Source organism: Lygodium microphyllum, chromosome 26, assembly GCF_053477565.2.
Source record: "Lygodium microphyllum isolate KBCC chromosome 26, Lygodium_microphyllum_v1.1.10, whole genome shotgun sequence".
NCBI classification, from domain to species: Eukaryota; Viridiplantae; Streptophyta; class Polypodiopsida; order Schizaeales; family Lygodiaceae; genus Lygodium; species Lygodium microphyllum.
In genome coordinates, this window is record NC_141160.1 from 62,232,337 (window position 1) to 62,259,911 (window position 27,575).

At 39.8% G+C, this 27,575-nt stretch overlaps 1 protein-coding gene across 3 annotated transcripts; it reads left to right on the top strand.

Moving 5' to 3' along the window:
• The first annotated feature begins 262 nt into the window (after nucleotides 1-262).
• Nucleotides 263-24,405, top strand: LOC148013325 (tRNA (guanine(26)-N(2))-dimethyltransferase 2-like). 3 transcript variants are annotated; one of them, XR_015688795.1, is made up of 13 exons: nucleotides 263-434; nucleotides 7,419-7,808; nucleotides 8,081-8,168; nucleotides 8,252-8,373; nucleotides 9,434-9,573; nucleotides 9,668-9,740; nucleotides 11,791-11,879; nucleotides 11,965-12,070; nucleotides 16,645-16,857; nucleotides 18,170-18,364; nucleotides 18,458-18,535; nucleotides 18,981-19,091; nucleotides 23,170-23,305. XR_015688795.1 is itself a non-coding variant. In XM_087667513.1 (12 exons), exons 1-12 carry the CDS (start codon nucleotides 306-308, stop codon nucleotides 23,494-23,496), a joined length of 1,950 nt encoding a protein of 649 aa, XP_087523639.1. In that variant the 5' UTR covers nucleotides 263-305; the 3' UTR covers nucleotides 23,497-24,405. The 3 variants fall into 3 exon arrangements, 2 of the variants coding, with proteins under 2 accessions (XP_087523639.1, XP_087523640.1); XM_087667513.1 differs by lacking the exon at nucleotides 18,981-19,091 and having other exon boundaries at nucleotides 23,170-24,405; XM_087667514.1 differs by lacking the exons at nucleotides 18,170-18,364; nucleotides 18,458-18,535; nucleotides 18,981-19,091; nucleotides 23,170-23,305 and adding an exon at nucleotides 17,532-18,159.
• The last annotated feature ends 3,170 nt before the right edge of the window (nucleotides 24,406-27,575 follow it).

The following is a 27,575-nucleotide window of genomic DNA, read 5'->3' on the forward strand; positions in this document are numbered from 1 at the left end:
GTTGCTGATACTTGGTGTGTGTCTTGTCTCTTCGAAACCTTGACTTGAACTTTAGCTATTTGGTGGCCGATACCACGATGGTCTTTGTAGGTGGATGCGAGGAAAGGCTCTAAGATTGGCTGAAGTCTTGTTTGACTCTTGAGGTCATTAAAACCCTTCAAGTGACCTTAAACATGAAGGTAGGCCCCTTTACCCTAAACCCCAATGAAGGACCATTAATAAATACACAAGTCAAGAGGTTTTATTCCAAGGCGACTGAACGTTGAAGGTTTTTCGTCTTGTGTTGCAGAGGGACCTCCATCAATATGGGGGAGGGCAAACCCAAGGGCTCTGGCAACCCGCCTCCTGTCAACCCTTCTGATTTCACCATTCTCAAAGAAGGCCAGGCAGAGATATTGATGCACGGCAACGATGTCTTCTACAACAAAGCTCAGGTCTTTTCAAGTTTTTTGTAACTGTCCGTCACTCGTTAGCGAGAAAGAAAAGCCTCATCAGTACCGTCACATTAGTTGCGTCTTATGTAGACCAGTAGTACCCTTTCAGGGGAGAGTCACTTTTGATAAGGAGTGACTAATGTAGAGATTAAGTGAGCAGGTACTGCTGTTAGTTAGGGTTTTATTTATAGAGTGCACGAATGACCAGTGCAAGCATTAAATGAGCAGGTGCTACTGTTAGTCATGGTCTTCCTGTTTCTGTAGAAGGCATAAATGACCAGTGTAAAGTGAGCAGGGGTTCAAAATGCACGAGTAAGCAGTGTAGGGTTTCGGTTAAGTGAGCAGTTGCTACTAGTCAAGTGCAGAAGGACCAGTGCAGTACTCATGGAAATCTTTTTTTTTTTTTTGAGAGCCAATGCACAAACCTTTAACTTGAAAAATTGCAGGTTTTTCCAAGGCTTTGGATTCTCCCAAGAACACGCGTAAAATGGACTCCACCCAGCTGAGTGCACACATGCAGACTACTCACATACACAGTCCAAATACTCAGTTGCTGACTCTTAACAAATAACTAAATCCTCAGTCCCTTGTATTTTGAAAAAGTCTGCATGTATGTGGGTAATCACCCAATATTTTGCAAACTACAAATAGTCCAAACACTTGGTCATTGACTTGAATAAATTTTAGATGTGTTATAATTGAGGAGGGCAATGTCCCAAACCCTCATTTAGAGGCATGGGCAAAGTTCTCTAGTACGTGCAAGATCAAATAACATCTCTATGTATGTGGAAAATCACTCAATAGAAATCATGCAAACTACTTTCATGCATTATGGCAAAAGCCATGTGGTAAAATGATGCTGATAAATGATTAAGATAGTTGGTGGTGGCCAAAGCTTGTAAATATATATTGAAGTTTATGTATAGACTAGAAGTTGCTTATTTAGATGATACAAACTTGTGTATGTAAGCTTGATTTTGTTTATCAGTGACTAAAAGAATCATTATTATTCTATACTAACCTTGATACTCTTCAAGGACTTGTAAAGGTTCGAGACCTTATCTTGGTATTTCAACCACATAGGTTAACATAAATAATTGTGTTAGAGTGCAAATGATTGGAAGCGAGAAAGAGAAAGCATAATTAGTGATAGGAATCCACAGTGATTAGGGACGAGGGATGGGGGATTGAGATAGGGGGATGAGGGAACATGGGGGACAAGGGGTGGGGACAAATTTATAGGTTTCCTAGACATGATTAAGATACTTTACAAGGAAATGAAACTAATATAATATCTTAACTCAAAAATATTCTTAAAGTGTCATCTAAAGCTTGAAAACACTACAAGAGCCATGAAATATGAAACTTAATTGAATAGTGAATACTGAATACTCAAATTGAAGAGTAGAAGCAACAAGTAACAATGGCAAATCGTGACTTTAGACTAAGAACTTAAAAATAATAAATACCGTATAATATGAAGAGTCAAGACGAAAGTGGAACACTAAAGTGACTAATGGTTGGGAGCTCAAAGGTTATTCATTATTTATTATTTTTTGACGCAATCGGTCAGCTTTTGGCTAGCTGATATGCATATTTTTAAATTTTATTTTGGCCTTTATATTGCTGGTCTGTCCTTAGTCATTCCCACTTGAGTTTTGCAGGTGGAGAGAGATCCATGATGGAGATACACTTGATAGCTCGTTGTACATTTTTGGGAGCTGAAAATTTATTTATTATTTACTAGTTTCTGATGCAGTTGATCAATTTTTGGATGGCCAACTTGCATATATTTTTATTTTATTTTGGCCTTAATATTGTTGGCTTGCTCTCAGTCATTCCCACTTGAGTTTTGTAGGTGGAGAGAGATCCATATTGGAGATACACTTGATAGACCGTTGTAGATATTTGCTTTCTTTATTTTAGCTTTCATTAATTGCAAATTTTTGCGTTCTACTACATTTTTCTCTCTCCCTTTTCTCTTTGTGTTCATTTTTTTTCAATCTAGTCATATACTTCCACATTTGCTATACTCTAATACCACTTATATCCATACAATTACGATGTTATCAATATACTTGCGGTTTGTTATTCTGCACAGTTTGCTGCTTGTTTGCTGATCTCAAATACAATAGGGATTTGCTTGCAATGTCTCGGCATTTGTTAAAGTATGACATACTTTTTTGCTCATACTCTTTGTCTCCATTCTTCAGAGAAGTTTTTGGTCAATTTTCCATTTGTGTAGTGTGTTTACTATATTGAGTATTATACTTATTCATTTATTATTTAGTTTTTATTATCTTTTGTGTTAATCTTAATTCTAAATGTATTTCTTTATTAGTTTGTGCGTTGCTTGTATGATAGTGTTTGCATTCCATAGACAAGTATTTTGTTTACATGGTATTAGAGCTAGGTGTTCACAAAAGAAATCTAGCTCCTTGATTAGAAAGCTCTATCCTTAGAAATTGAGACTATAAAGGGAAGATGATATCGAACACATCCATATCTACTCAATCCCCTACAAAGCTTATGTCGAGAATTGAGCAGGAGTGGCTTCCATAACCAACTCTAAAAGGACCCAACATGGCTGGAGATTCTTTTAATACATTATAGAGATGCATTCTTATTCTATCATAGACGAGGGTTTGCAGTTGATTATGACTCACAGAGCCAAGAAGAATGAAGAGCTTGATAGAATATAACAATTGAATGGTAGTTATTTGAGGAAGGTATATATGGCTCTTTGGATGTTGCACATGTCTGTTGATGTGGAGAGCCGTGAGATATCCATTAGGGATGGGTTCCTCTCTTAGAGATCGAGAGTATGTTCTCTACTTTGAGACCTTTTCATCTATTTTGGTTTAAGGTACACAAATCTTAACATTTGTCCATTTTACTTTTTTTACATCTCCTCCTTTGCAGTACTATGGTAAAGATCATGTCGAAGCTAGAGTGTCATATATTGATCATGGTAAAATTCCCATTGAAGACCCATTTTTGTATGTTAATAGTCAAAGGGCGACTATAGAAAAAAGATTGATAATATTTTTTTTTCTTTTTTTCTATGAATTTTACTTCTCAAAGTTAAAATGAGTATGATGATTCTTTTTTCGGCATTTTGCATTACCATCTTCATTTTAATTTTCATTTGTAAATCAAAATCAATTTATTGTATCTTTATCATTATTTATACCACAAATTTAAACCTTAAGTTACTTTTTCCGTTGCATTAGTTGTACCATGCATACCATTTGTATTTTTATTTCAGACACTGCATGTCATTCCATTTACCACATTGGGGGGTTTTAAATGTAGACATAGTCTTTAGAACCTCTATACCCAGTTTAGAATGATGCTCATGCATCTTTGGGAGAGGCTCAACCTCCACCTTACACACCTTTTAGGCTAGTCATATCATAGGGTCTCTACTTCTTTGATGATGTTATTGTCATTATTATTCTTAGGCTCTAACTGGAGCATTCTCTACAACAACTACATGCACAGTAGAAAAACTCCCAGAGCCTCACCTCACATAGGCCTTGATAGCTAGTGTAGTGGTGGTCCTAGTGCTCGTAACTCGAGTAACAACTTGACGCCTCGACGAGTGCGTGAGACTTGACCTTCTATCTCCTTGAGCTCCATATAAGGATCCTTGATGATAGACTCATGCTCCTCATTTCGCTCTTTGTTGACACTCTTCAAGGTGACCCTGCTCAACTTCAACTCATTAACATTGACCTAATTGGAGCAAAATAATAAGTTGCATATGAAGATTCAAATTTAACTTTGAAAGACATTGGACAATTAAAATTTTAACTTAGCATTTACTTGTTTGGCCATAGGTATCTCATGCACAGTCTGTAGTATATGTAAGTTAGAGTGACAATAAGGTAGTTGCCCTAATCGTCGTGTGCTTAATTTATTTCGAATCTTAGTATGTATGAGAGAGTATGTTGACCAATTTCTCTTGCACGAACTAGTTGAGCAATCCTAGATTAGGTTAAAAAAAAAAAAAGATCTTCAATGTTCAAACTTCACATAGCAATAACAAATTATAAACTCTTAAGGTTCTACTTTCTAGGTGACCACTTACAAGTTTAAATTGCAAGCTTGAAACTTCGAAAGTTCAACTCCTATGTGCAAGCAGTCTCAAAGTAAATTTTTGGACATTGGATGCTTGATATCCAAAATATTTTTGCCAAAATAGAGGCTTAATCAAAGAGAGCCTCTTCTAGTGCAGAGCGCTGGCAAAAGCAATCTCTCTTTGGTTGCTATAGTTTATGATTTTTTGTAGAAATGCTATGTGTTGGTCCTCATTTAATGGCTTTAGAAGATAGACATTTCTATCGGTTGTCAACTCTCGATCCATGAAAAGAGATGGAGATTTATAGGTAGGATGTAAGAGGATAGCAAAAATTGTGGATGGATCATCTTATCCATTTTCATATTTTTCTCGACCAAGTAAAGGATGTCATTACACCTTGGTGTGGTATCCAATAGATTGACACCACATTAAAAAAAACCATTACATTTAGCGTTTCGATTTTAAAACTTAGTTAATGAACTTTTATATATTAAAGTATTTATCTTAGGTCCTCGACATCAAGTGCTCTACATGTCTTGATCTCTCCTCAATGGCCTTTTTGATAAAGTGTATGAGAAGCCCTAATGTGGTACCTTTCATGTCAAAGGCTTGCATAATACCCTATACAAGGGGATAATCGCTATGATCAATGCCCATACATTGAGACAAAATGTCTCTCTCAAGGAAAGCCTCTAAATGGCTTTCCCCTCTTCCATACTTGAGAGTGACTCCTCTTGCAGGTGCGCCTTGAACTCCTTGGAGACCATGGCTTGCTGAATTTTATTTTGTTGATCATATAGTCTTCTTAAAACCAACCATATGGCAGCGAAACAGGACTTGGAGGGCTTGTTTAACTCCATATCAATGTAGGCTCAAAAGATAGCTAAGAGCTTTACCTTTTTCTTGATGAAATCTACAATGCGGCAAGAATCCACAACAATCTTTTTCACCCAATCAAGTGACCCAATGTCTTCCATGAGAAGCTCAATGCATTGGGTGGCACTTGGGGTCCAAACAATGGATGGAAATTGTGGTTCAAGCAAGCATCCTATGCTCTGATTTCAGTGACCACTTGTACCAGGTTGGCCATACCAATCTACAAGGTACAAGAGAAAGAGAAGGTAGGTGAGAATCAAGATTGAGGGTGTAGATGAAGTGGAAGAGGTATTGAGATAGATGAATCATGAATTATAAGTTATGAATGATGAGATAAAAGATGTAAATTAGATTTAGGGAAGGTAGAAGAATCAGTCATTACTCATGAGTCATGACAACTTATAAGTAATCTAGATTGAAAGATTCTAAAAAATATAGAGCGAAACGTAAACGGTAAAATGAATATTGAACTATAAACAAAGATTTAAATTTTGATTTTTAGGATTACATCAATAATAGCTCATTGAATGTGTGTGTATGTGAAAGCCCCCGTTGTGATTTGTCCTCTTTGCTCTGCATCCACGGCCCACAAGAAAAAGGTGCAAAGAAACAAACACATCCAAAAACCCTGAAGTAGGCAACAGTGGGTGTTCTACCATACATCTTTTAAGTTTTTATACGGTGATACATGATGAGTCAATGCTGTAGGTGTCCTGTTCATGTTATGTACTGCAGTATGCACTGCCTCTGCCCAATATGTCAATGGCATATTCATTTGGTTCATCATTGCCCTAGCAATCTGTGCAAGGATATAGTTCTTCCTTTCTACCACATCATTTTGTGAGGTGTGTAGCTGGATGTCACTTGTCTTTTGATTCCATGATCTCCCAAAAAATCTGAAAATTCATATGACATGTACTCTCCTCCATTATCAAACCTCAAACATTTTATGTGACAACCAAACTGTTTTTCAACCATAGCTCTTGTCCCGGTTCCGATCCCCCCTTCCCTATTTGTTTTGGTCACCCCATCCTTGATGACTATAATGGCAGCCCTATTTGTAGGCTCTCTGAGTTTCCATCCACAAGAAGTCTAGTGATAAAATCAAAGCCAACCATCTGAATGCTATTGATCCATTGAGTTGCAAAAACATCAGCCAACTTTTTAGTTTTAGTGGCATCATGAGAGTTAATAAAATACATCTCACCATGTGAATATGCAACCACACCATTAATGGAATGCCTTTTGAGTGTCCAACCACCACTCATCTGCAATCAAGTGTTTTCAGCTGCAATCTCCATGACACGTCTCTCCTTCTCTAAAAGAGTGGTGTGCAAAGACTTGGGAGGGTGGATCATATCAGGATCTGGCTTTTGCAATATGTTTACACATTCTTAAAGTACTCGGACCTAGCTGAAGCATTGAGGGTTTCATTAAGGCCATTCTATCATTCTGCAAGACTAGTTCCTGGTTTGTCATAATGCCTACTTGTATGACCTTTACATGTCATGATGTGCAAGCAAGAGCTGTGGCATAAAGGTTTGTATTTTCATGATATTCTAACTCAATGAAATCAGATCTTGTAAGAGCATTTGCTGCAAATAAATTTAGGCATGTTCCTCTGATGAAGCTATGATAGCACTTCTTGTGCAGTCAGACATGGCATTTTTTTTCCCTTGAGGTGTGTATTGCTAAAAAGACTTATCTATTGAGTAAACACATACGGTAGTATATGTAGAAAAAGGATCTGTTAAGAAAGTCAGAATATGTAGGCCTAATGAGCTATTGAATAGCTAGCATATCTTTTTCAGATTTAATTTTACTTAGTTATTGCTGTAAGAATCACGTTAGTTACACATGGTATGCATGCTGTCAAGGACTGTTTTATCAAGTACCCTAAAAAGGGATAAGAAAGGAGGAAAATGAGCTATCCAGCAGCAAGTTCTCTTTTTCCATATGGTACCATGGTGCTGCAATTATGCTCTTTGCACTGACACGTGGTGCTCTTTGTTTGTTACATGCAGATTGTCAACAGAGACTTATCTATTGCAATAATGAAGACGTTTGCTAGCAAATGTAAAGAGGAACATTTGAGTAGGAAGGGGAAAAGAAAAATTCAATCAGCTTGCCTGAAGTCTGCGAATGGACGAATTGAGAATGTAGCCTCAAGTAATGATGCTCTGATCAACACCAACAATTCAGAAGAGGGGAAGTCTAGTCTGCAGGCAGAACATGCTGAAGATATGATCTCAGGCAATGATGTTCCATCTAATGCCAGCCATTTACAGGAGGGGGACTGTAGAACAGATAGTGTGCAAGTAGAACATATTGAAGCAGAAGCAAAAGCTGCATCAGAGCATGTTGAATCAATGGAAGCAAATATTGTGGCAATGAAACCACTCCGTATCCTGGAGGTCTGCTACACTGTCTTGCTTTTCTGTATTGTCAATGCTACACAGGCTGATAAAGCTGAAATCTCAATCAGACAATGTTGTTTTCTGTAATAAAGGGTCTCTTTTCCTTAGGCAACATTATGGCTGTATAATAATTCAAACTTGAGACTTGTTTTTTCATGTTCGGTGTACATGTAGCTTTTAGCTGCAATTACAATTCCTGGAGTATATGGCCTCTTTTCTTTTCAGAACTTCAAAAACTGTATTGACCATGATTGTCTTCTTTTTTCAAGGCCTTGGCAGCTTCAGGCTTGCGAGCATTACGGTATGCACGGGAAGTTGAAGAGGTGGGGTCAGTGGTAGCTTTGGATATTGACAATGGTACTCGTCCTTTTCATTTTCTAGTTTACTGCAGAATCTTGATATTGCTAAAGATAACTTGGGCATGTTTTTTTGATATCCAGTTGCTGTTGAGGCTTGCAAGCGTAACATAAAGCTGAATGGCAAGATTGCTATTTCAAAGGTTCAAGCTGAAAAAGCAGATTCAAGAATGTACATGATGACTCATGAAAAGGAATTTGATGTGGTAATTTTCATGGTCTTTTACTAAATGACTTGAGAGAGATTGCAAGAGTAAAAGTTCAAATCAAGTTCATGTGGTTCTGAATAATCGTACGTTGAAAATTTACAAGGTCATGTACCATGAGCTCATGTTAAAAGCTTTGGAGGTCATCTACTGGAAGCTTTATGGAATGCTTTAGAAATCCGACTTTGAAACTTCCAATCTTGATTGTTTACAGAGTTTTGTTGATTTGGAAAGCTCCCTCAATTCTAGGGGCTTTCATCCAGGCCCCTCTTCAAATTAGTGAAGTATTGATCACCATCAACTTTTGCTTCCTCTACTTCCTGGTTCGGATAATTTTGCAAAGGAATTGAAAGCTCAAGAACTAAACTTTGCTTGTATGTCAAATATACAGCCAATTTAGATAGCTTAATTTATTAACAATTGAGCTCTCATGCTAAAAGCTCTCATCTCTGTAAGCTCCATGGAATGGTTTAGAAATCCCACTTTGAAACTTCACACCTTTTTATCCTTCCACTCTTTCTTTCGAAAGCTTGATTGTTTACAGAGTTTTGTTGATTTGCAAAACTCCCTCAATTCTAGGGGCTTTCTTCAAGGTCCCTCATCAAATTAGTGAAGTATTGATCACCATCAATTTTTACTTCTTCTACTTCCTGGTTCAGATAATTTTGCAAAGAAATTGAAAGCTCAAAGACTTGTTTGTCAAATATACAGCCGATTTAGATAACTTGATTTATAACAATAGAGCTACAGCACCACACAACAAATGCCACCACCTCCACCATGTGTTCTACTGTGTGTGTGTGTGTTTTCAAGAATCTGACTTTTTGCCTACAATATTCCAGTTCGAAGGCCAATGATTGATCTCCTTTATATTTATATGCTTTTCAGTTCTATACCTAAAAGGATGCAGCATTTTGCAGTGCAAAAGTAGCTTGCTTGATCCAAGGAAGTCTTTGTTTTTCACAAATTGACACTTAGACTTATCATAATACAGCTGAAGGACATAAATTGACTCTGAACATTAAGCATTTCTGATAGCAAATCTTGGATGTTTGTCTAGGTGGACATTGATCCTTATGGATCTCCATCCGTGTTTCTGGATTCGGCTGTTCAATCTGTGGCCGATGGTGGTGTTCTCATGTGCACAGCCACTGATATGGCTGTATTATGTGGGAACAATGGAGAAGTTTGCTACAGCAAGTAAGCTACATGGGTGATTTGGTATCATAAGTTGTACTCCTTTTTAATCTTCTTGAAGTGGCTCAACAACTGACAGTTTAGATTTCTGCTTTAGGTATGGGTCTTATCCTGTCCGTGGAAAGTATTGCCATGAAATGGCGTTGCGAATATTGCTTGCTTCTATTGAGGTATTAAGATCCAGACTTCTATTGAGGTATTAAGATCCAGATTTTATGACTTGCTGATGAAGTTATTAGTCTGGCTGTTTGTTATTTTCATTATGATAGGTCTCTGTGATATTTGAATGAAGTTGCCTATTTAAGGGGTATCCGTGTGAATGACCAGCAGCAATTCTAACATTTGCCAACTATTGATCCTATGCACTGATCTTTTAACTCACTGTCACAATTTCTCCTTTACTTTTCACAAATCATTCTCAACAATTATTCTATCTTTCACTAGTAGCTTTTGTGCTGTTACTCTACGTCTTCAATTTTCTATGTTTTGATCTGCATCATGTTCTTCTAACTTCTTCATGAACTTTGCATTTGTGGTTGTTGATTCGTCATATTTGTGCCTCCTGCACTAGCATTGTCACATTATCCCCTTCATCAAGTATATTGCCATTTCTAGATTGTTTATTTGCATGCCTGAAACAATCAATAGGCAGGGCATCTGCATTTGTAATGGTCATATGTCTCTGCCTTCTACATCTGGCATCTCTGGCAGAGGCCTGTCCTTCCATGCCTCACCAGAATATCTCCTTGCGGCAACATGGGGCTTGTGTGAGGTGGTCAACATCTGGCCAATGTATCCTGGTCTGATAATGAAGCTGTCCTCAAAAGATGTAGAAGATATCCTTATAGAAGGCCTCCTACATCTGGCATCTCTGGCAGAGGCTTGTCCTTCCATGCCTCACCAGAATATCTCCTTGTGGCAACTTGGGGCTTGTGTGAGGTGGTCAACATCTGGCCAATGTATCCTGGTCTGATAATGAAGCTGTCCTCAAAAGATGTAGAAGATATCCTTATAGAAGGCCATCTTTGTGTTGAGTGTGATGAGGTTGGTGTTATCTATGTCTATCCTGGTGATGTTCATCTTGATGACTTGGATCCGCTCCAGATGGCTGATCTGCATTATGGGTGTAGAGTGTACAATAGTGGCCATAGTGCATCTGCATGGGTTGATGGTCCCTCAACTGTGTACTAAGTTTGTGCAGACAAGCACCTGCTGCTGTGAGGAGTGTAGTGCCAACTGGGGTTGCATTCTGAAGTCAGCTCCTCTAGCTTATGGATGTACATGACTACCTCGAACAGAGCCTTAACCTCCATGGTTGTAGCAGCAAACTCCAGCTGTATGACATCATGACTAGTGGTCTCCCCATCCTCCACCATCCATTGTCAAAGCCAGGTTCCCATAAAAACAGTTTGTACATCAGGACTGGAGGTGATCAGTGTATCAAAAAGCCATAGTTGTGTCCTTGGTTCTTGGAATTGGATCTGGCTGCACTGTCTCTGCATTAATATCTGGAGAAGACCCAAAAAAGTTTGAAGTCGACAGTTTCTGAGTACATGGCTGGGGGTAGACAAGTGTCGGACTCAAAAACTCACTCATGCCTTATTTATGATCAGCACCATGAGTTTCTTTGCCTAAATATGAACACACAAAGGTTGAATGGTTGGAGATCAGATTCTCAGCTACTTATTATAAAACATTAGTTCTTACAACAAAACATTAGTTTCACATGGTTCAGGGTACAATGTATAACTAGTAAAGGTGCTGGCTGGAAAGTGACAACTTGCAAAGGAGAGAGGTGGAGCTGAAGAGAGTTACAGAATGCTTATACTTATTTCTGAACTAGGATCAAGTACCTCAGACACAGTCTCAGTGACTTTCTATCCTATGCCTTAGAAATGAGTTAGGCTTCTTTATGGTGAAGTCTGTAGTTGTTAAGTTGATAGGATTCTAGGTTACCTTCAAAAGCTTTTTATGTAGGATGGTAATACAACCAAAATCCAGCATGAATAGTATGAATTCAAGGATTTGATGATTTGTTGATTTGTTGGTATCCCCAAAACCAAAATTTTGTGCTAATATGGCATCTCCAGTTGTGCTTGTGCTGGTCTGAACTTCTACTGTTGGGTTCTGGTGATAGGTTGCTTTTGCCCTCTGAGGCTGTGTTAACTTCTTATCATGTTAAATCTGTGTTGACTTCTTCTCATTTTATGGTTGGCGCAGAGTCATGCAAATCGTTACAAGCGATATATTGTACCTGTTCTTTCTGTTTCAATTGATTTCTATGTACGAGTGTTTGTTCGCATCTTCACGTAAGTATAGTGTTTTGTTCTGTCAGCATTGTCAATAACACTTGCAGCATAATCCACTGATGTGTGGCCAATCTGGTGTGCTCAGATCAGCTAATGCTATCAAATCTTCGCCCAGCAAGCTGTCATATCTCTATCAGTGTGTTGGGTGTGATGCCTTCCACTTACAACCTGTAGGGCGTGTCATTCAAAAGGTCAGGTGTTTATGCAATATGACTTAAAACATACTTTGGAAAGCATAAAAATTTGCATAAAGCATACTTGCTCAGTTTCTTTTGGCTCTTCATGCAAGTTGGCTTCTGGTGTCAGTTATCACATTTGATATGAGCAGGAGGAAACCATGTGGACATACAGATGTTGATACAGAAAATACAATATTGTGAATGATGTGTGTTGAAAATGTGAACTCTGCCATTGAATTGATTCATGTGACCAAAGCCTTCATGCTTGATACTATACAGTTATTGATCTTCTAGATATCTATTAACGTAAGAAACAAACTTAATAAGTAATTGACTACGCAAATTTTTAAAAAACGATACGAGTTATTTTTCTCCCATGCTGTGAGAATGATTTGCTGGGACCCATCTAACTTGTGAATGGTAATAGCAGTGCTGCTGTAGTACTAGCATCTGGCAAGCTAGCTGTGAAACTCGCACTGAAGAAATCTGTAAGAATCCGCTACCTCCCTAGCCCTACCTCTGTCTCTGTCCTCCTACTCCTCAAAACTTTCTCTCTCTGTGTCTAGAGCCCTGGTAAAAACAATCCTAGATGTTTATGTTCCTTGTGCTCCATCATCCTACGGAGAGGTGTAAACCCATCAGTTAAAAGGCAATGAAATCTCCCTTGGATCTCATAATATTCAGTACATCTACAAATAAAATGCTTCTCAAACTCAACCTTTTGGTAGCATAAATGCCAAATGTGTGCATCCTCAGATATGTATGTATACTGTCCATTCGCAATCTTTAGCTAGTGCGATAATGTATCCATTTATGATGGGCTGAAAATGAATTCCTTTGCTGAGATGTGCAAGAAATGACATTGATATTGTGCCATGCTCATGTGGTGGGGCTTTGGAGGGTTGCATCCATGTACAATATGTACCAATCTTGACAATATTTGATGTGGTAACTCAAGTTTATTGTATGTGAGTGAGATGTAAGTATGGGTAATCCAAATCGTAATGTAGTAGTGAGAGTGCATCTATTTGTGATCCACGTATCCTACACCATGGTTGAATCTTGGCATACCAACAATGTGTCTCTCCACTCTTGGTTAACTATCTTGAGGAAGTCAATGCCAATCGTGGATACATATACCTAGGGAGTTGAAGCAAGTCATTGATTAAAATAAGACCTCCATAACCACAAGTGCTACTCTTATCTTTGCTCTAACAATCTAGAGGGGTACTAATGGTTTGCTCCACATGATACAAGCAATCATATCACTAGTGGCCTCTCGATACTCTTCAAGTTCTTTCGCAAAGATTTGGGTCCCATATTGGAGATCCATTTAACAAGGCTAGGGTAACCAATTAACAACCACAATTTAGTTTGGGGTTCTTCGAATTAATATATGTACACTTTTTCTTGCTATTTTAAGGGCCATATGCCCATCATGGAGGCTATTGCATCTCGTAATGGAAATATAGGTCTTGTGAATGTGACCCCCAAAATATACATAGGATTTGGCATGTTCAATTGTATCCCCTCCAAGAATAAATTGGTGCTTCACAAGACCTACATTTTCAACGCTTGCAATGCATTCACATGTATTTGCAAGACCTCCAAGCTTTCCAATGAATATAGGTTTTGTGAATGTCCATGCAAAGTGCTTGCAATGCATTCATGTGTGTTTGCAAGCGTGTGATTAGTACCACATCATTAACATACAACAAGATGTGTATCAATATGCCAACCAAGCTCGCACTTAGTCCCCTTAACCTATCCACATGATCCAAGAGCCTATGGACATATACACAAAATAAAGAAAGTGAAGAGTGGACACCCTTGCTTCACCTCGACGGTATTGTCTATCATATTGGAAAGCCCTCTAGAGCATGTACCCTACCTTTTTTAGTGAGTCACATGGGGCATGAATTGTTGAGAAACCACTTTTTTAGTTTCTTCACTTTAGTTAGGGTTTTGCATTGATCCCCAGAAAGGGTTGGTGTTGTCATTCTGGTCATTTTATGAGTGGCGCCCACTTAGTCTTGTGCCACCCTTGACAGTTGAGGCCTATAAATAGGTAGCCTTTCCATTCATTCACACCCCCCTACCGTCATTCTCTTCCACTCTTCTTTTGTCATTTCGACACCCTTCTCTCTCCTCACCATTGCTGCTCATACCCCTATGGAAGGACATTGTAGTTTGTGGTTACCATCCACCATCTCCACTTTGTGTTCTATTGTTGTATTCTACTACGGTTTTCTATTGTGGTGTTCTATTGCGGCATTCTATTGCCGCATTTTATAGTGGCGTTCTGGTGTTGTGTTTTGCAGCCTGGCCGACTTTCGGTATCTGAGGATTGCGCTTCGCTCCCTTGACAATTGGTGATCATCTTCTTCATCCCTGACGGCATCAGAGGATCGTGTTCAACTCCCTCAACAACTGTGCTTCACCTTCCGGTGTAGCAATGGCTTGGAGGACTACGTTTCACTCCCTTCATAGTGCAAATTTCCCACAGGTGCTACCGCGTGATTTAGACAGGACTATAGTCATCTTTTGAGCTTTGGTTCCATTGTATTAGCTTTTCTTCACATAGCATGATTCAGTGCTTCATCATCTTGTTCTTTTGTGTTTTTTGAGTTTCTCTTCTCTCTGAATGTTTGCCATACACACTCTATGTTTCCCCTTGCAAACCCTACTATCTCTCTGGTTCGTCGTATATTCTAACATGGTATCATAGCATATATGTTATTTTGACATAAATCTCCCATTGTAGATCCTCTGGAGTGCCAAAGTCTTTATGGCAAATGTTGGTTGGTGCTCTTTTTGTTGCCTTCGCACTCTCAAGACATCATATCTGAAATGGCTGCTATTTCTATTGTACAACATGTGAAGAAACTTCTTGTCATTGGTTTCTTTCTTTTCTGTAACGAGAAAAGTTTGGTCTATACTGTCTGCTATTTGGTCTCAAGTGGTAGGGCTGTTGATGCTTCCAGTGGACTGGGTCTTTGCACAGCCCAAATTCTCAGATCCTATGCAGTCGCATCTGAAAGTTCTCTTTCACTTTGTGTACTTCTAGGGCTGTTGTCACATATAGACTATGCGGGTTGCATTTAGTTTTGATTCTGCTTCTGGAGTGCAGAGTTGTATTACTTGTTTGAAAGGCCTTCTCCATTCTCAGCTTGACATCATTGAGGTAGTAGTTATTCTTCCTTGATGGGATTTTCTTTCTTGGCACACTACAGTTCCTTCGGTTCCCATGTCAGTCATAGACCGTTTGTACTTGTAGTCATGTTGTACTTCTGAATTTTGTGTTTTGGTAATTAATAAAATTACCCTTCATGAAAAGGAAAAAAGAGAGGGGGGGAGGAACGGAAGTAGAAGCAAGTTAGATTGTAGTGGCCATTGTGTCTTTTGTACTATGCATGGGAACATCTCACTTTTTTGTTTCTTGCATGGTGAGTAGAGATATATGGAATTTCACTTTCAAGGTCTGGACCTCACTAACATTGCACCAGACCTTCACTAACATTGCAAAGGATTACATGAGCACAGGTTTGGGCTTATTCACATGGAAATTCATTTTCTAAAATAAGAAACACATAGAAAAATCTCCAACATATGAAACACATTTCTTATCCATCCAAGCCCAAAAAACAATACTTCAGGAAAATAAACAGGTTTGAGGATGGCTCTTTAGTTTTAGCTTTCGAAAAGCAACCTTTTAGCTCTAGAGTGTAGTATCTGCTATGTAGACTCTTGGACTTACTAGTGTACTACTGGTATGTTGGCTGTTTGAACTTTGAAGTGGGCCAGTAGGTGTTCAATTCATTATTGTTTTCAATTTGGATTATCATGTTTCAATATCTCATGATTTGTGTCCTAATGTCATGAGTCAATATATTTTAGAAATGGTAATTGTGACATCTGTTGTCTTTCAGCCTTGGTATTTTCTGAAGCCTTGTAGTGGAAAGTGATCATTAATTATATATGTATTAGGTAAACATGGTTATTTCTGTGCATGTTTAATGTATCCAAACCTTAAGTCCATTAAGTTTTACTCTATCTCTTTCAAATGTTTCCTAAAAGTAAAAATTTACAGGAACTTGCTACCCCGCCCAGATGTTTCTGAGACTCCTGGCTAATGTGTTTGGAAAGATTGCCTCATGCTGACACATTGCTGTGGAAATGCTATTTACTGGATTGGGCTTTGGCACATTTGGTGTACTAGAAATGCCCGTCTTTTCAACGCGGCTGTTGGAATTCATGGTCATAATGGTTGCATTACGGGACGGGGTCATTATTATGGCAGCTAGCTTGTATGATATTAATAGGTGTTGTTATCCATGTAGTGGTTTCCCCATGGCTGTACATCTTCTGTCACAGTTTGTGTATACTTTCTTATGAAGGTTTCAGTATTCAGGATGGGGCTTCAGCAAGTTTCATTTTTCTGCCAGTAGTTGCGTGGCTTTTTCTGCTTTGTTTTAAAGCTATGCCACTGCTTCACACAGAGAGAGAGAGAGAGAGAGAGAGAGAGAGAGAGAGAGAGAGAGAGAGAGACAGCTTCTGTTTGACACAATCTTTATCAAATAATGTAGAACAACAATGCGCGCTACTTACCTGGTATAGGTCCAGTCATTGATCCTGAATGCAAGCATTGTGGAAAGCATTTCAATATGGGGGGGCCCATATGGTCTGACCAGATCCATGATCCAAATTGGGTGAATTCAACTTTGAAAAGTCTATCTGCAGAAAGGGGGAAATACCCAGCATATAACAAGGTGCATGCAGTTTTGACAGCTATATCAGAGGTACATTAATTTCTTATCTGTAAAAATTGTTCCTTCGTCTATGTGCAAGCTTGTGCTGATGTCAAGATGTTTACTTGTAAAAGGAGATATTTATTAATAAAAGTTCCTGAAATTGCTGGCCTTGTTTGTTTCTTTATGCTATGAGAATAAATAGCTTTAGGCATCTAAAGAAAACATTTGGTGCAGTGGTAGATGCGGTAAAAGCTGGTCATATGGACAATTTTGTTGCACTATGCGTGATATGTTTCACTCAGCTGGCTTGTTTTGTCCATCTGTGGCTTTGATATGGTGCATGCTCTCCGTTTTGTCATTTGTGGATACCATACATTTCATGTTACTTAGTCGATCCAAGTGTGCCATGCTGAAAGATAAATCTATCCAAGCAGACCTCTCTGTAGCACTGAAAATGACTTTTGAGAAAGTAGTATTTGACTTTGCATATTATGCTACATACATAGGCAAAATAAGCTTCACTAATTGTAGCATGTTTATGAGCTATGTTGAGCTTGCAAAGAATATTTTTAAGGTTTATTTTATGAACCTACGTGGGTACTGTCTGATTATGACATGTCTGTGCCTGCAGGACTTTTAGCTTTCAAAGCATATTGCTGCTTTTCCTTTTTTTTGGTTAACCAGTTCTTAACAGTTGTATATGCTTTTGAAATCTGCTGCAGTATGAGCCCAGCATTTTGTAGCAGGATTTTGGAACAATGCAAGGCTTTGAATGAGAGTCTACTGGAGCTGTTGCAGCTTTCCTATCATCTTGCATGTTTGATCAATGTTGCTCATGGGTGGTGGGAAAAGCTTAGAGTTGTTGTACATTCTTCTATTTTGCTTGTATTTCTGTAAGGAATAGAAGATTTCTAGATTTAGGTGGAACACCATGATTTTTATGTCCTGATGGCAGTAGCCTGAGAGGTTAGGTCTGATGTTGCACAGCAGACAATTGTCTTACATCCTCTTGGAAACATTTGTGTTAGGCGAATGCATTCATCACTAGCCATCCTGCTGAAGTAATGTTGAGGTTCAAGGCTCTGCATCTATTGGGTGTGAGTAGTGGAGTGATATTCTCTTTACCTTGTCATTGGTGTGTAGAAGTTCTGCTCTTAAGCAGAGTTGTTACATTAAAGAGCATGGGTTAGTACGTTCCTGCATTCTTTGAATTTGACTTCAAAATGTTACACTTTTGGTAACTTTTCATTATATTATACCTTTCATTGAGATACTTCTTGGAGTGACACGTGTCTACTGCTTGAAATGCTAAATCACTTCAGGATAAAGTCAGGACAAACATTTTTTGGTGGCTGTGCAGGAATTGTTTGATGTGCCTTTGTATGTAAGTGTACACTCTTTGAGTTCTACATTGAAGTGCACACCTCCGTCTGCTAGCTTGTTTCGCTATGCGGTCACTAATGCTGGATATAGGATTTCTGGTGTTCATGATTCTCCCTTGGGTCTAAAGACAGATGCACCAATGGATGTGATTTGGGATATTATGCGCTGTTGGGTATGCTTTCGTTAGGGTTCTATTTAATCTCTCTTTTTGATATAGCTCACTCTAGCCAGATTATGTAAGAGAATGTCTTGTTCATGAACTCAGGTGAAGCAACATCCGGTGAAAGATCAGCCTGCAGAGACTCCTGGAAGCAAAATCTTAAGCCAACCACCTGCAATAGAGGTAATGGTTCTCACAACTTATGCTTTTATATTCTGGCTCTTATGGTATATAGTCGAGATAAAGCTTTCGAATAATGATGATTGTAAGGATTGGACATTCAAAACTTACCAAATGGTGTATAGTCAAGATAAAGCAAATATTTTGGGTCATGTTTTCAATGTGGTTTTAGCTGCTCTCTGCATTTACTGACAAGGTCACATACTTGTTACATTTTTATTCTGGGTTGGTCAAGGTGGCTTTACAGGCTAGTCATCATTACTATATAAACGTTATTAGGGCAGTTCTGATGCTATTTAGGTATTGCTAAGGTGTGAAAAAGCCTTATTGCATAAGTGACCATCTGTCTAAGCATAATTTCGTCTGTCAAGATCATTCTTTTGGCTGGGTGTGACTAAAGATTTAGTGCACAAGTGACCATTTGATGAAGTGTAATTTAATCTGTCAGGTAATTCCTGCTTCTGGGTTTCCTATTTGCTGTTGATTGCATGGGCTGCTGCATTGCTCGAGTGTCTTGAGGCCTGCCGATGGATTCAGCCTTGACTCAAGTTTGTAACAGGTCTGGGACTGTAACTTCTTTTTTGGCTTAGCAAACAGTGGCTATGTTACTCAGTGAACAAGGCAGTACAAGGGCTCAACAGCATGGCTGGAGCCAAACAAGAAAGTAGGTTCAACAGTAGGGCTGGATGAGGTCATGTCATATTATATAGAGTCTCTCAAGGTGGTCTGGGGGAAGGCGGAAAGAAGCCAAAGGTGTCAGAAGTGGAGCAGCGGTGGAAGCATAAACATGTGCTGAAATAAACTGCTGAAACACAAGACAAAAAGAGAAAAGAAAAGAACACGATACAGATGAGAACTGAGATGTATGCACGGGAAATGGAATCCATATATCTGAACACGAGATAGTCGCATACAACAGTGAGTCACTGCCTGCATGGGCACTGGCACTGGCACTGGCTCCTCTCTCCACAGAGTCTGCAGATGGTGAAGATGATGATGATATTGACTGAGGAGGAGCACTGTGTATAAATAGGCTGAAAAAGTGGGGAGCAGTAATGCTGGTCGGACAGTATTAATGCTGGCCGACTGGTGCATAAAATGCCCCAATGGCATAAAATGCCACACTAGAAAAAACCTAAAATACCTAATAAAAATGCCCAGGCCAAATCAAGCTCAGACTCACACATGAGTTGACAAATACTCTGCTAACACCCTCTCTCAGATCATGGGTGATCTGATCAGATCATGGGTGATCTGATACAATACAATAGGATAATGAAAAGGGATTAGAAACTATACAACATAGAACCACCAAGTAGAATCATGGATACCCAAGTAGTGGGTGATCAAGCCACCACCAAGGTGCCTTGGAGAGAACCTGATGTTGATGTCGATGTCGATCGTACCAAACACCGGAAAATAGAGAAGATCATAGAATGTCTCTGTGTCCATCACCAATATCTCGCAGTAGCATACAAGACCATCCTGTCAAAAATGCCCTTGAACATAGGTGACCATGGATTCCCCGCCTTTGGCCAGACTGCCAAAGTGTCCCCTCATGTGAGCTCCAGATGAAAGCCTCCCGCTCTCTGTTAGATAACGAGCTCAGCATGAACTTGGATGTCAATCCCAGCTCCAGGATTTGATTCCGCCAGACTGAAGGCGATGCGTCAGGGACGTCCCTCTCTGGAACCTGTGCACCTGTATAAAAGTATAGATGAGGCGCGGCTGCCCCATCTGAACACCCGCTCACACTCCCTCTCTGGCACAAGAGAGTCGTGAGGGATGACCTCATCACCACCACTAGAAAACAGCCGAGGAAGGGGCCACCAAGCCCTTCCCGCGATCCGAAGAAGAGGATCCCTTCCGCGCCTTGGACTTCACCTTGGTCGGAGGATCGGAGTCGGAGTCTGATGAAGGAGAGGACTCATCGGTAGAGTCAACATTCCGCTGCGTCTTCTGCTCCGTCTTCCTGGAAGCCGCTAACTTCTTGTAGTCCTTCCGCAAATGTCCCTTCTTGCCACAGTGGTAACATTGGGCCTTCGACTTCTTCTTCGCGTCACCCCGCTCTAAAGCTACATAAGCCTCACCTCCATAATGTGCCGGAAGCCGCCCCTGTAATCTCAAGGATGTCTCATGCTCAAGAAGCATCGAGGTCATATGTGTAAAACTGACAGGAGTCGATGATGTCTGCGCCCGCAAAGCATTGGCCACTCCATCAAACTTCGGGGGGAGCTTGTAGAGGACCGTCCCGACGAGATGCGCCTCGGGAAGAGCAGATTGCATGTGCCGAAGTTGGTCCTGTACCTGTGTAACACGAAGAAGAAAAGATTGAATAGTATCTTTCGGCTCAAACTTCATCTGCTGGAGCTGGCCATAAAGTGTGACTGCCCGCATGGTGGAAGGTGCCTCATACATCTGCTGCAACTTCTGCCATACTTCAGGAGATGTCCTACAGGAGGTAACCGCTGGAAAGACCGCTTTAGAAATACACCGAAGCAACGCCGAGTAAGCACGGGCATCGTCCGAGTCCCATGTGAGCACCGCTTCCTCATGGTTGTCCTCATCAAAGTCTTGAGGAAGAGGAAAAGGACGGAGAGGACGAGGAGTAGCTCCACAGACGATGTACCATAACCGCTTCTGCACAAACCAAGCTTTAATGACAGCACTCCATGTGAGATAATCAGGTCCATGTAACTTATCATCAGTGGAAGTGCACGGAGGAGCCATATGGAGAGGATAAGAAGAGAAGTAGAGAAGAGATGGAATGTAGAGAGGAAACACAGCCAAAACACAAGCACAAACGGCAGAAAATGAGAGTTCACATGCAATATAACCCAAAATCTGATCAATAGAAGACAAAATCTGCTGCAGAAAGTCAAAAAATCAGTCAAAAACTGCCAAAAACAGCAAAAACGGCCTAAAGTAACTGTCACCCAGCCACGAGAGACGCTGAATCAGCAAAACGCAGGCTGTAAACTGGAGAAAAACAGGTAGAAAACTGTCGCCAGCAGCTGCTGATGGAAAACGCAGGCAGCAGGCGATGGTAAAACTGCAGAAAACGCAGGTCAAACAGGTCGCCTGTAGGGAGCAGCAGCCGCCTGATCAGAAAAGGGGAAAACAGTCTTGAAATCAGCAATAAAACACAGCAGAAACACACATCCTGAAAACTGATACCATGTCAGAAGTGGAGCAGCGGTGGAAGCATAAACATGTGCTGAAATAAACTGCTGAAACACAAGACAAAAAGAGAAAAGAAAAGAACACGATACAGATGAGAACTCAGATGTATGCACGGAAATGGAATCCATATATCTGAACACGAGACAGTCGCATACAACAGTGAGTCGCTGGCTGCGTGGGCACTGGCACTGGCACTCGCTTCTCTCTCCACAGAGTCTGCAGATGGTGAAGATGATGATGATACTGACTGAGGAGGAGCACTGTGTATAAATAGGCTGAAAAAGTGGGGAGCAATAATGCTGGTCGGACAGCACTAATGCTGGCCGACTGGTGCATAAAATGCCCCAATGGCATAAAATGCCACACTAGAAAAAACCTAAAATACCTAATAAAAATGCCCAGCCCAGATCAAGCTCAGACTCACACATGAGCTGACAAATACTCTGCTAACAAAAGGATGGTGGGTAAATCCAGACACCCGGCAACATGAAAAATACTTCTCCCAAGTACAGAGGAAGAGATTTGATCTCCTCCTACAAGAACGTGTTTAGCATATTCCCATGAGCATGCTGAAATGTGATCTATAGCATGCCAATTCTTTTGCCATCATCGAGGATAACTATATTGATGTCCCTGTCACAAAACAATCTCTGATGCCCATTGCCACCCAGCTGATTGTAAGGTTACAAAATTCTTCTGTTGCTTGTTGATGGAGGGGCTTCTAAGAGGTGTGTGAGATGGCAGGGACTGCCAAAGTGGGGTTGTATTGTGGTCACCAGCACGGTACAGATCCCCACGAGCATGCTGAAATGTAATCTATAGCATGCCAATTCTTTTGCCATAATTGAGGATTACTATATTGATGTCCTTGTGACAGAACAAACCTCTGATACCCATTGCCACTCAGCGGATTGTTAGATTACAAAATTCTCCTGTTGCTTATTGATGGAGGGGCTTCTAAGAGGTATGGGAGATGGCAGGGACCACCAAAGTGGGGTTGTATTGTAGTCAGCAGTACATTACAGGCTATCATTTCCTTGGGCACTAAGTTGTTGATTCTTGGTCAAATTTTTATGATGCTGAGCAGGATAGGACTTAAAACACCATCCTTGAGAATTGCATCTACACTGACTGAGACTGTTCCATTCAAGGGAAGTTTGATGTTCTTTCTTGGCTCGCTCACCAACTTTTTAGTGCTAGTGGAGCAAGTTTAGGTCCATTCAGCTCACGTCTTATAGAATTCATTCCTGGATCATAGCCACATACTACAGTTGGTCAAAAGCTTCTCCATAATACTCTAAACAATTCCTTGGATGTAGCTGTTTCATACACAACTGTCAATAATGGGTTCTGGTTGGTTTTTTGAGGAGCAAATTAATGCAGAGACATGATTTGAAGCACTTTTAATTTGTTTTCATGTTTGTCAATGTACATTAACTAGTGAGCCTTTCCAGGCTGATTTTTCAAAGGTGAGCTCTGCTTTGAGTAAAGCAAGGGCCAAAGGTGTGCCAAGATTCCTTCCCAATCCTGAAGAGTTTTGGGGACCCAAACCAAGGGCAGGCCGACAAATAACTAGCAAGCATACGCCCTCGCTTGGACTGAAGACATCCCCACAGAAACAGCCACAAGAAGCTGTGGATAAGGTGGTGTGTGAGAAGCCAGAGGGGAAGCGTCAGAAGGTCGAAGCAAATGAGCAGAGTGAAATGGTTGTGTGTGAGGAGCTGCCAGAGGCAAAGCATCATCAGGTCGAAGAAAATGAGCCGAGTGAAATGGTCCAGTAATGTCGCTTGAACTTCTTGAATTGATTTACAGAACACATGGCAGCCACTTCTAGCAACTACTCACATTGGAGAAAATTTTGTCCACAAACAGGAATTTGATTCAGGTGTGCCTTCTTATTACTGATAAGGGGTTTTGAAGCATTTCAAGAGGAAAGAATACCAGGATGTGTGCCTGCAAGTGGGCCCAACAAAAATAATACTAGGCATGGGTATGCCCTCGTGCCTATGGTTACGTTTTTTGGCTGCTAATTTCTGTTGAAAATTTCCAGGCTTTGCAGCAAGACTTCAATGCTTCTGTTGCAAGATGAGTTGGGCTCTCTGCTCTCAGGTTTATCTCGCCAGGGGGGGAGAGAGAGAGAGAGAGAGAGAGAGAGAGCCTCTCTCTTTGTCTGTGTAAAAGGTGATATCAACATTTGACACATTCAAAAGGTTGTATGGTCTCAAAAAGGTTGTACGAACATTTGACACATACAAAAGGTTGTATGGACATTTGAGGCTGACGTGAGGAAACTATGCATTTTACGGCAAATGCTATAGAGATGACTTCCAAAAGTTTTCCTGAAATTTAATAAATATTGATGTCTACAGTTCTAAGGCCACTACATGAAGCAAAGTATCAACATATATTGGGGACTGATGGATCTTTCTTTTGGAAAGTTGGGAGAACCCAAACATATCAGGTCGTGTTCCCATTGTGGCCCCTTTGTGTCCTCTTAAACTAAAATAATGGAGCTCATCCTTGCATGTTGCCATGCAACACAAACTTATTTCATTGAACAGTTGCACAAAGTCAATATTGTATGTGCTCATGTGGTTCACCCAGTTAACCTCTCTTTGCAATGTAATCTTACATTGCAGAGATATGTACAAGAGTACTTCATGTAAAACATGAAGAAAAAGGGGCTTCGTTGAAAGAAAACTCCAAATATATGTTTTTGCACTGTATTGGGGTAAAATTTAATCAACATCAAGGTTAGGGGCACTTTTAAATATGACAGCAAAAACTTTGCTGTTCCCAGATTGTGTTTTAGAAAAAAATTTGTGTTATGCCAAAGGTTCAGGTGTTATATTTTTGTTTGAATAATGCACTACATCAGCCCATCTAACGGTGGGGACTCTAGTGAACAGCCATCCGTCCGAGAGTGCTTAGGAATGCTTATTGAGATCCTTGTATGCAGTCCTATAAACAGAGTTCTTGAGATGTTTTAGGACTATCAAAGCTTCACCTTTACATTCATTCATGCGTATATGGGGAAGAGCTGCCAGGTGACCTAAAAACATTTCTATTTCTAAAGCCCCAAATAAATTTGATGGCTACTGTTAAGAAAATGTTTCATAGTTTTACCAAGCTTTCATTCAAATTGCCAAAATGTCCAAACATGAGTTTTCACCCTTGCCTTGCCTTGCCTTGAGAACCAAACAGCTCCATACAGCTCATCAAAAATTAGGTTCATTAAAAAATTTGGGACAAACCTTCCAAAGGCCCCATTGAAGGACCGAATCACTTGCTGTGATGAAGCGTTACCTTTACCATTTGAACTACTCAGGGGCTTCCTTGATCTTGGTCTTTTGCAAATTCACTATTCCTTGGCTTCAACTGGTTAAGGGATCTTGATTCTGAAGGCATTGCTAAGCAAGCTGCTATGATATTCTTTGTAGCTGCAATACTAGGTTTAAGTGCCATCTCATGGAAAGGAGTTCCCCCCAGTCTTTTAGGAGATTGTTGTGCTCCCATGGCAACAATCGTCAATGGCATGCAATTGCTTGGAATACAGTAACCTAAAAAAAGAAAGTTGGTCTAAGTTTAGAGGCTCTTGAAAAGAATGTTCTTGAATCCATCTTTGAAACTCGGCCTACATTTTACATTTGATCCATTGGAATCCTTGATGTTGAGTCAACCATGCTCCAAGGAGGTATCCCACAAATATAAAAATCTCTCCTGAATTGAGAACTGTGAAACCATGGGCAAAACACCAATCATCAAGCTCTGCATGATCCAAGAATCTTTTTTTTGTTTACTTGATCAAAGATCAATGAAATGTCAAAAAAGAACTCCATCAAGGTATTAAGCATTTGTTTGTTAGCTTTCAGCACATTTATATTATCACTGGCAGAAAATAGAGGTAAAATTACCACATCTTGGAAGGCCATGATAGTTGTAGACGCAATCAATTATGGGTAATGACAACAAACAATCATGGGGTCCCTTGTTGAATTGAACCCTTAAGGGAAAAGGGCTTTGAAAGCACCATTAATGTATACTTGGATCAAAAGGGTTTAACCATTAATACAAAACTTGCCAAAGCCAAGAGTCTCTAGAGTCATAATAATTAAATTTGAAAAGAGAATCATAGGCTTGTCAACTAGAATATGGTTTTGATCATGGCCCAAGCCTAATCAATTACCATGACTAGATTAAAAATTGCATATTGGATATTTGTTTGGTAAATAAATCCATAATGAGGACTTCTAAAGGTGAATTATTTTACCATAAGCTTGTAGGATAGGTTGAGCATAGTTAGTACATGATTTCAAAACATTAAACAACTCCTTACAAGACACTTTCCAAATCACTTAACATTTGAATTTCCTTTGAAGTTTGTTAATGCTAGATAATGTACCATTCTTCATTTGCATCAAAGCAAATGACTTCAAAGCATTAGACAACTCCTTACAAGACATTCCATTTAATCACTTAATTGAATTTCCTTTGAAGTCTATCAATGCTAGATAATTTACCATCTTCATTTGCATCAAAGCAAAGGATATTAGTTCTTTTTAGAAAGGTCTCTCCAAAGCAAGTACCATGCACATTGTAAGAGCCCTCTTTTAATCTTGAAAGAAGGCCTAGACCTTATCCTCATAATCTACCTTGCCTTATGGAATTCATATCTACCACACTAGAGATTCATGTTGAAGCAAAGCCTTTAGCTTGAATGGCACAATCCATAGAAAATCTCTTTTACAAGCACAATCTTTGCCATTGCTTTTGCCCTCAATCGTGACCTTACTATGCTCATCGAGTAGTGCACAATATCATGTGACACATTCTTAACATCTTCCCACACGTGCTTAATCTTCTATACAAATTGTGGGTCTAATAGAAAGGAAGCATTACACTTAAAAGTTCATGATCCTTCTCTAGGTTCGAATATCAAGGTAAGTTGAATAAGATAATGATCAAAGGCTAGCACATTTGTGGTAACCCTAAGCTTGCAACAATCAATTGCCAAGCACCATGAATTGTTATTTGAGTAAGTCCTATCCAAGTGTGCTACTATCAAAGTGACTCCTTAAAGATGACTATTGCAAGTATAACTTGATTATACTTGTTTGATTGCTTTGCAAAACTCTCTTCACATCCTTCTTGTTCTCCACAACCTTACTAGGCTTAGATTCTTGTTCATGCACACTATCCTTTTGTTTTTCTTGTAGCATGCATACCTTTAGGTTGTTTAGCCTCCTCAAGTTGGTCCTCTACCATCTTTGGATAGTCTTGCAAATGGTGTGCTCCCTTCTTGCAAATGTAGTGATGCATTCAAGAAATATCCATACTTGACTTGTAGCACCCCTTCAAGGCCATGGGCATTAAATATCTCTATATGTTTTGGTGGTTAAGTGCATCTATCCCATAAGATCCATGCCTTCCTTTGTGCCCTGAGGGCTCCACAAAAAGATGCCGCAGTAGGTATATAAATAATGTTAGCTTATTTTATTTCATGTCATCTTTTGGTTGTGTGTTGTTAGAGTTTGATGGAGATGGAGGAGCGTTGACTATTTCCAACCCTTGCATTAGTGTGCAATACAATTTTTAGTGTGTCCACACTTGCTGCCAAGTTATCCAACTTAGGCACATTATGCTTTTATGTTGCCCCAATTGGTGTTCACACTTGTTGAACTATTGATTAGTTTTCGTTGCATTTAATGCAGTATTTGTCCTATTTCTTATAGATGACCAACATTAAATGTTGGTAGGACAATTACATCACACGTTGAGTTAGCAGATTGGCTAGTTTGGGGCCTATGCTACTCCTTGTATTAGTCCCACTCACTTGGCAACCATTATCTCTTGTAGATCT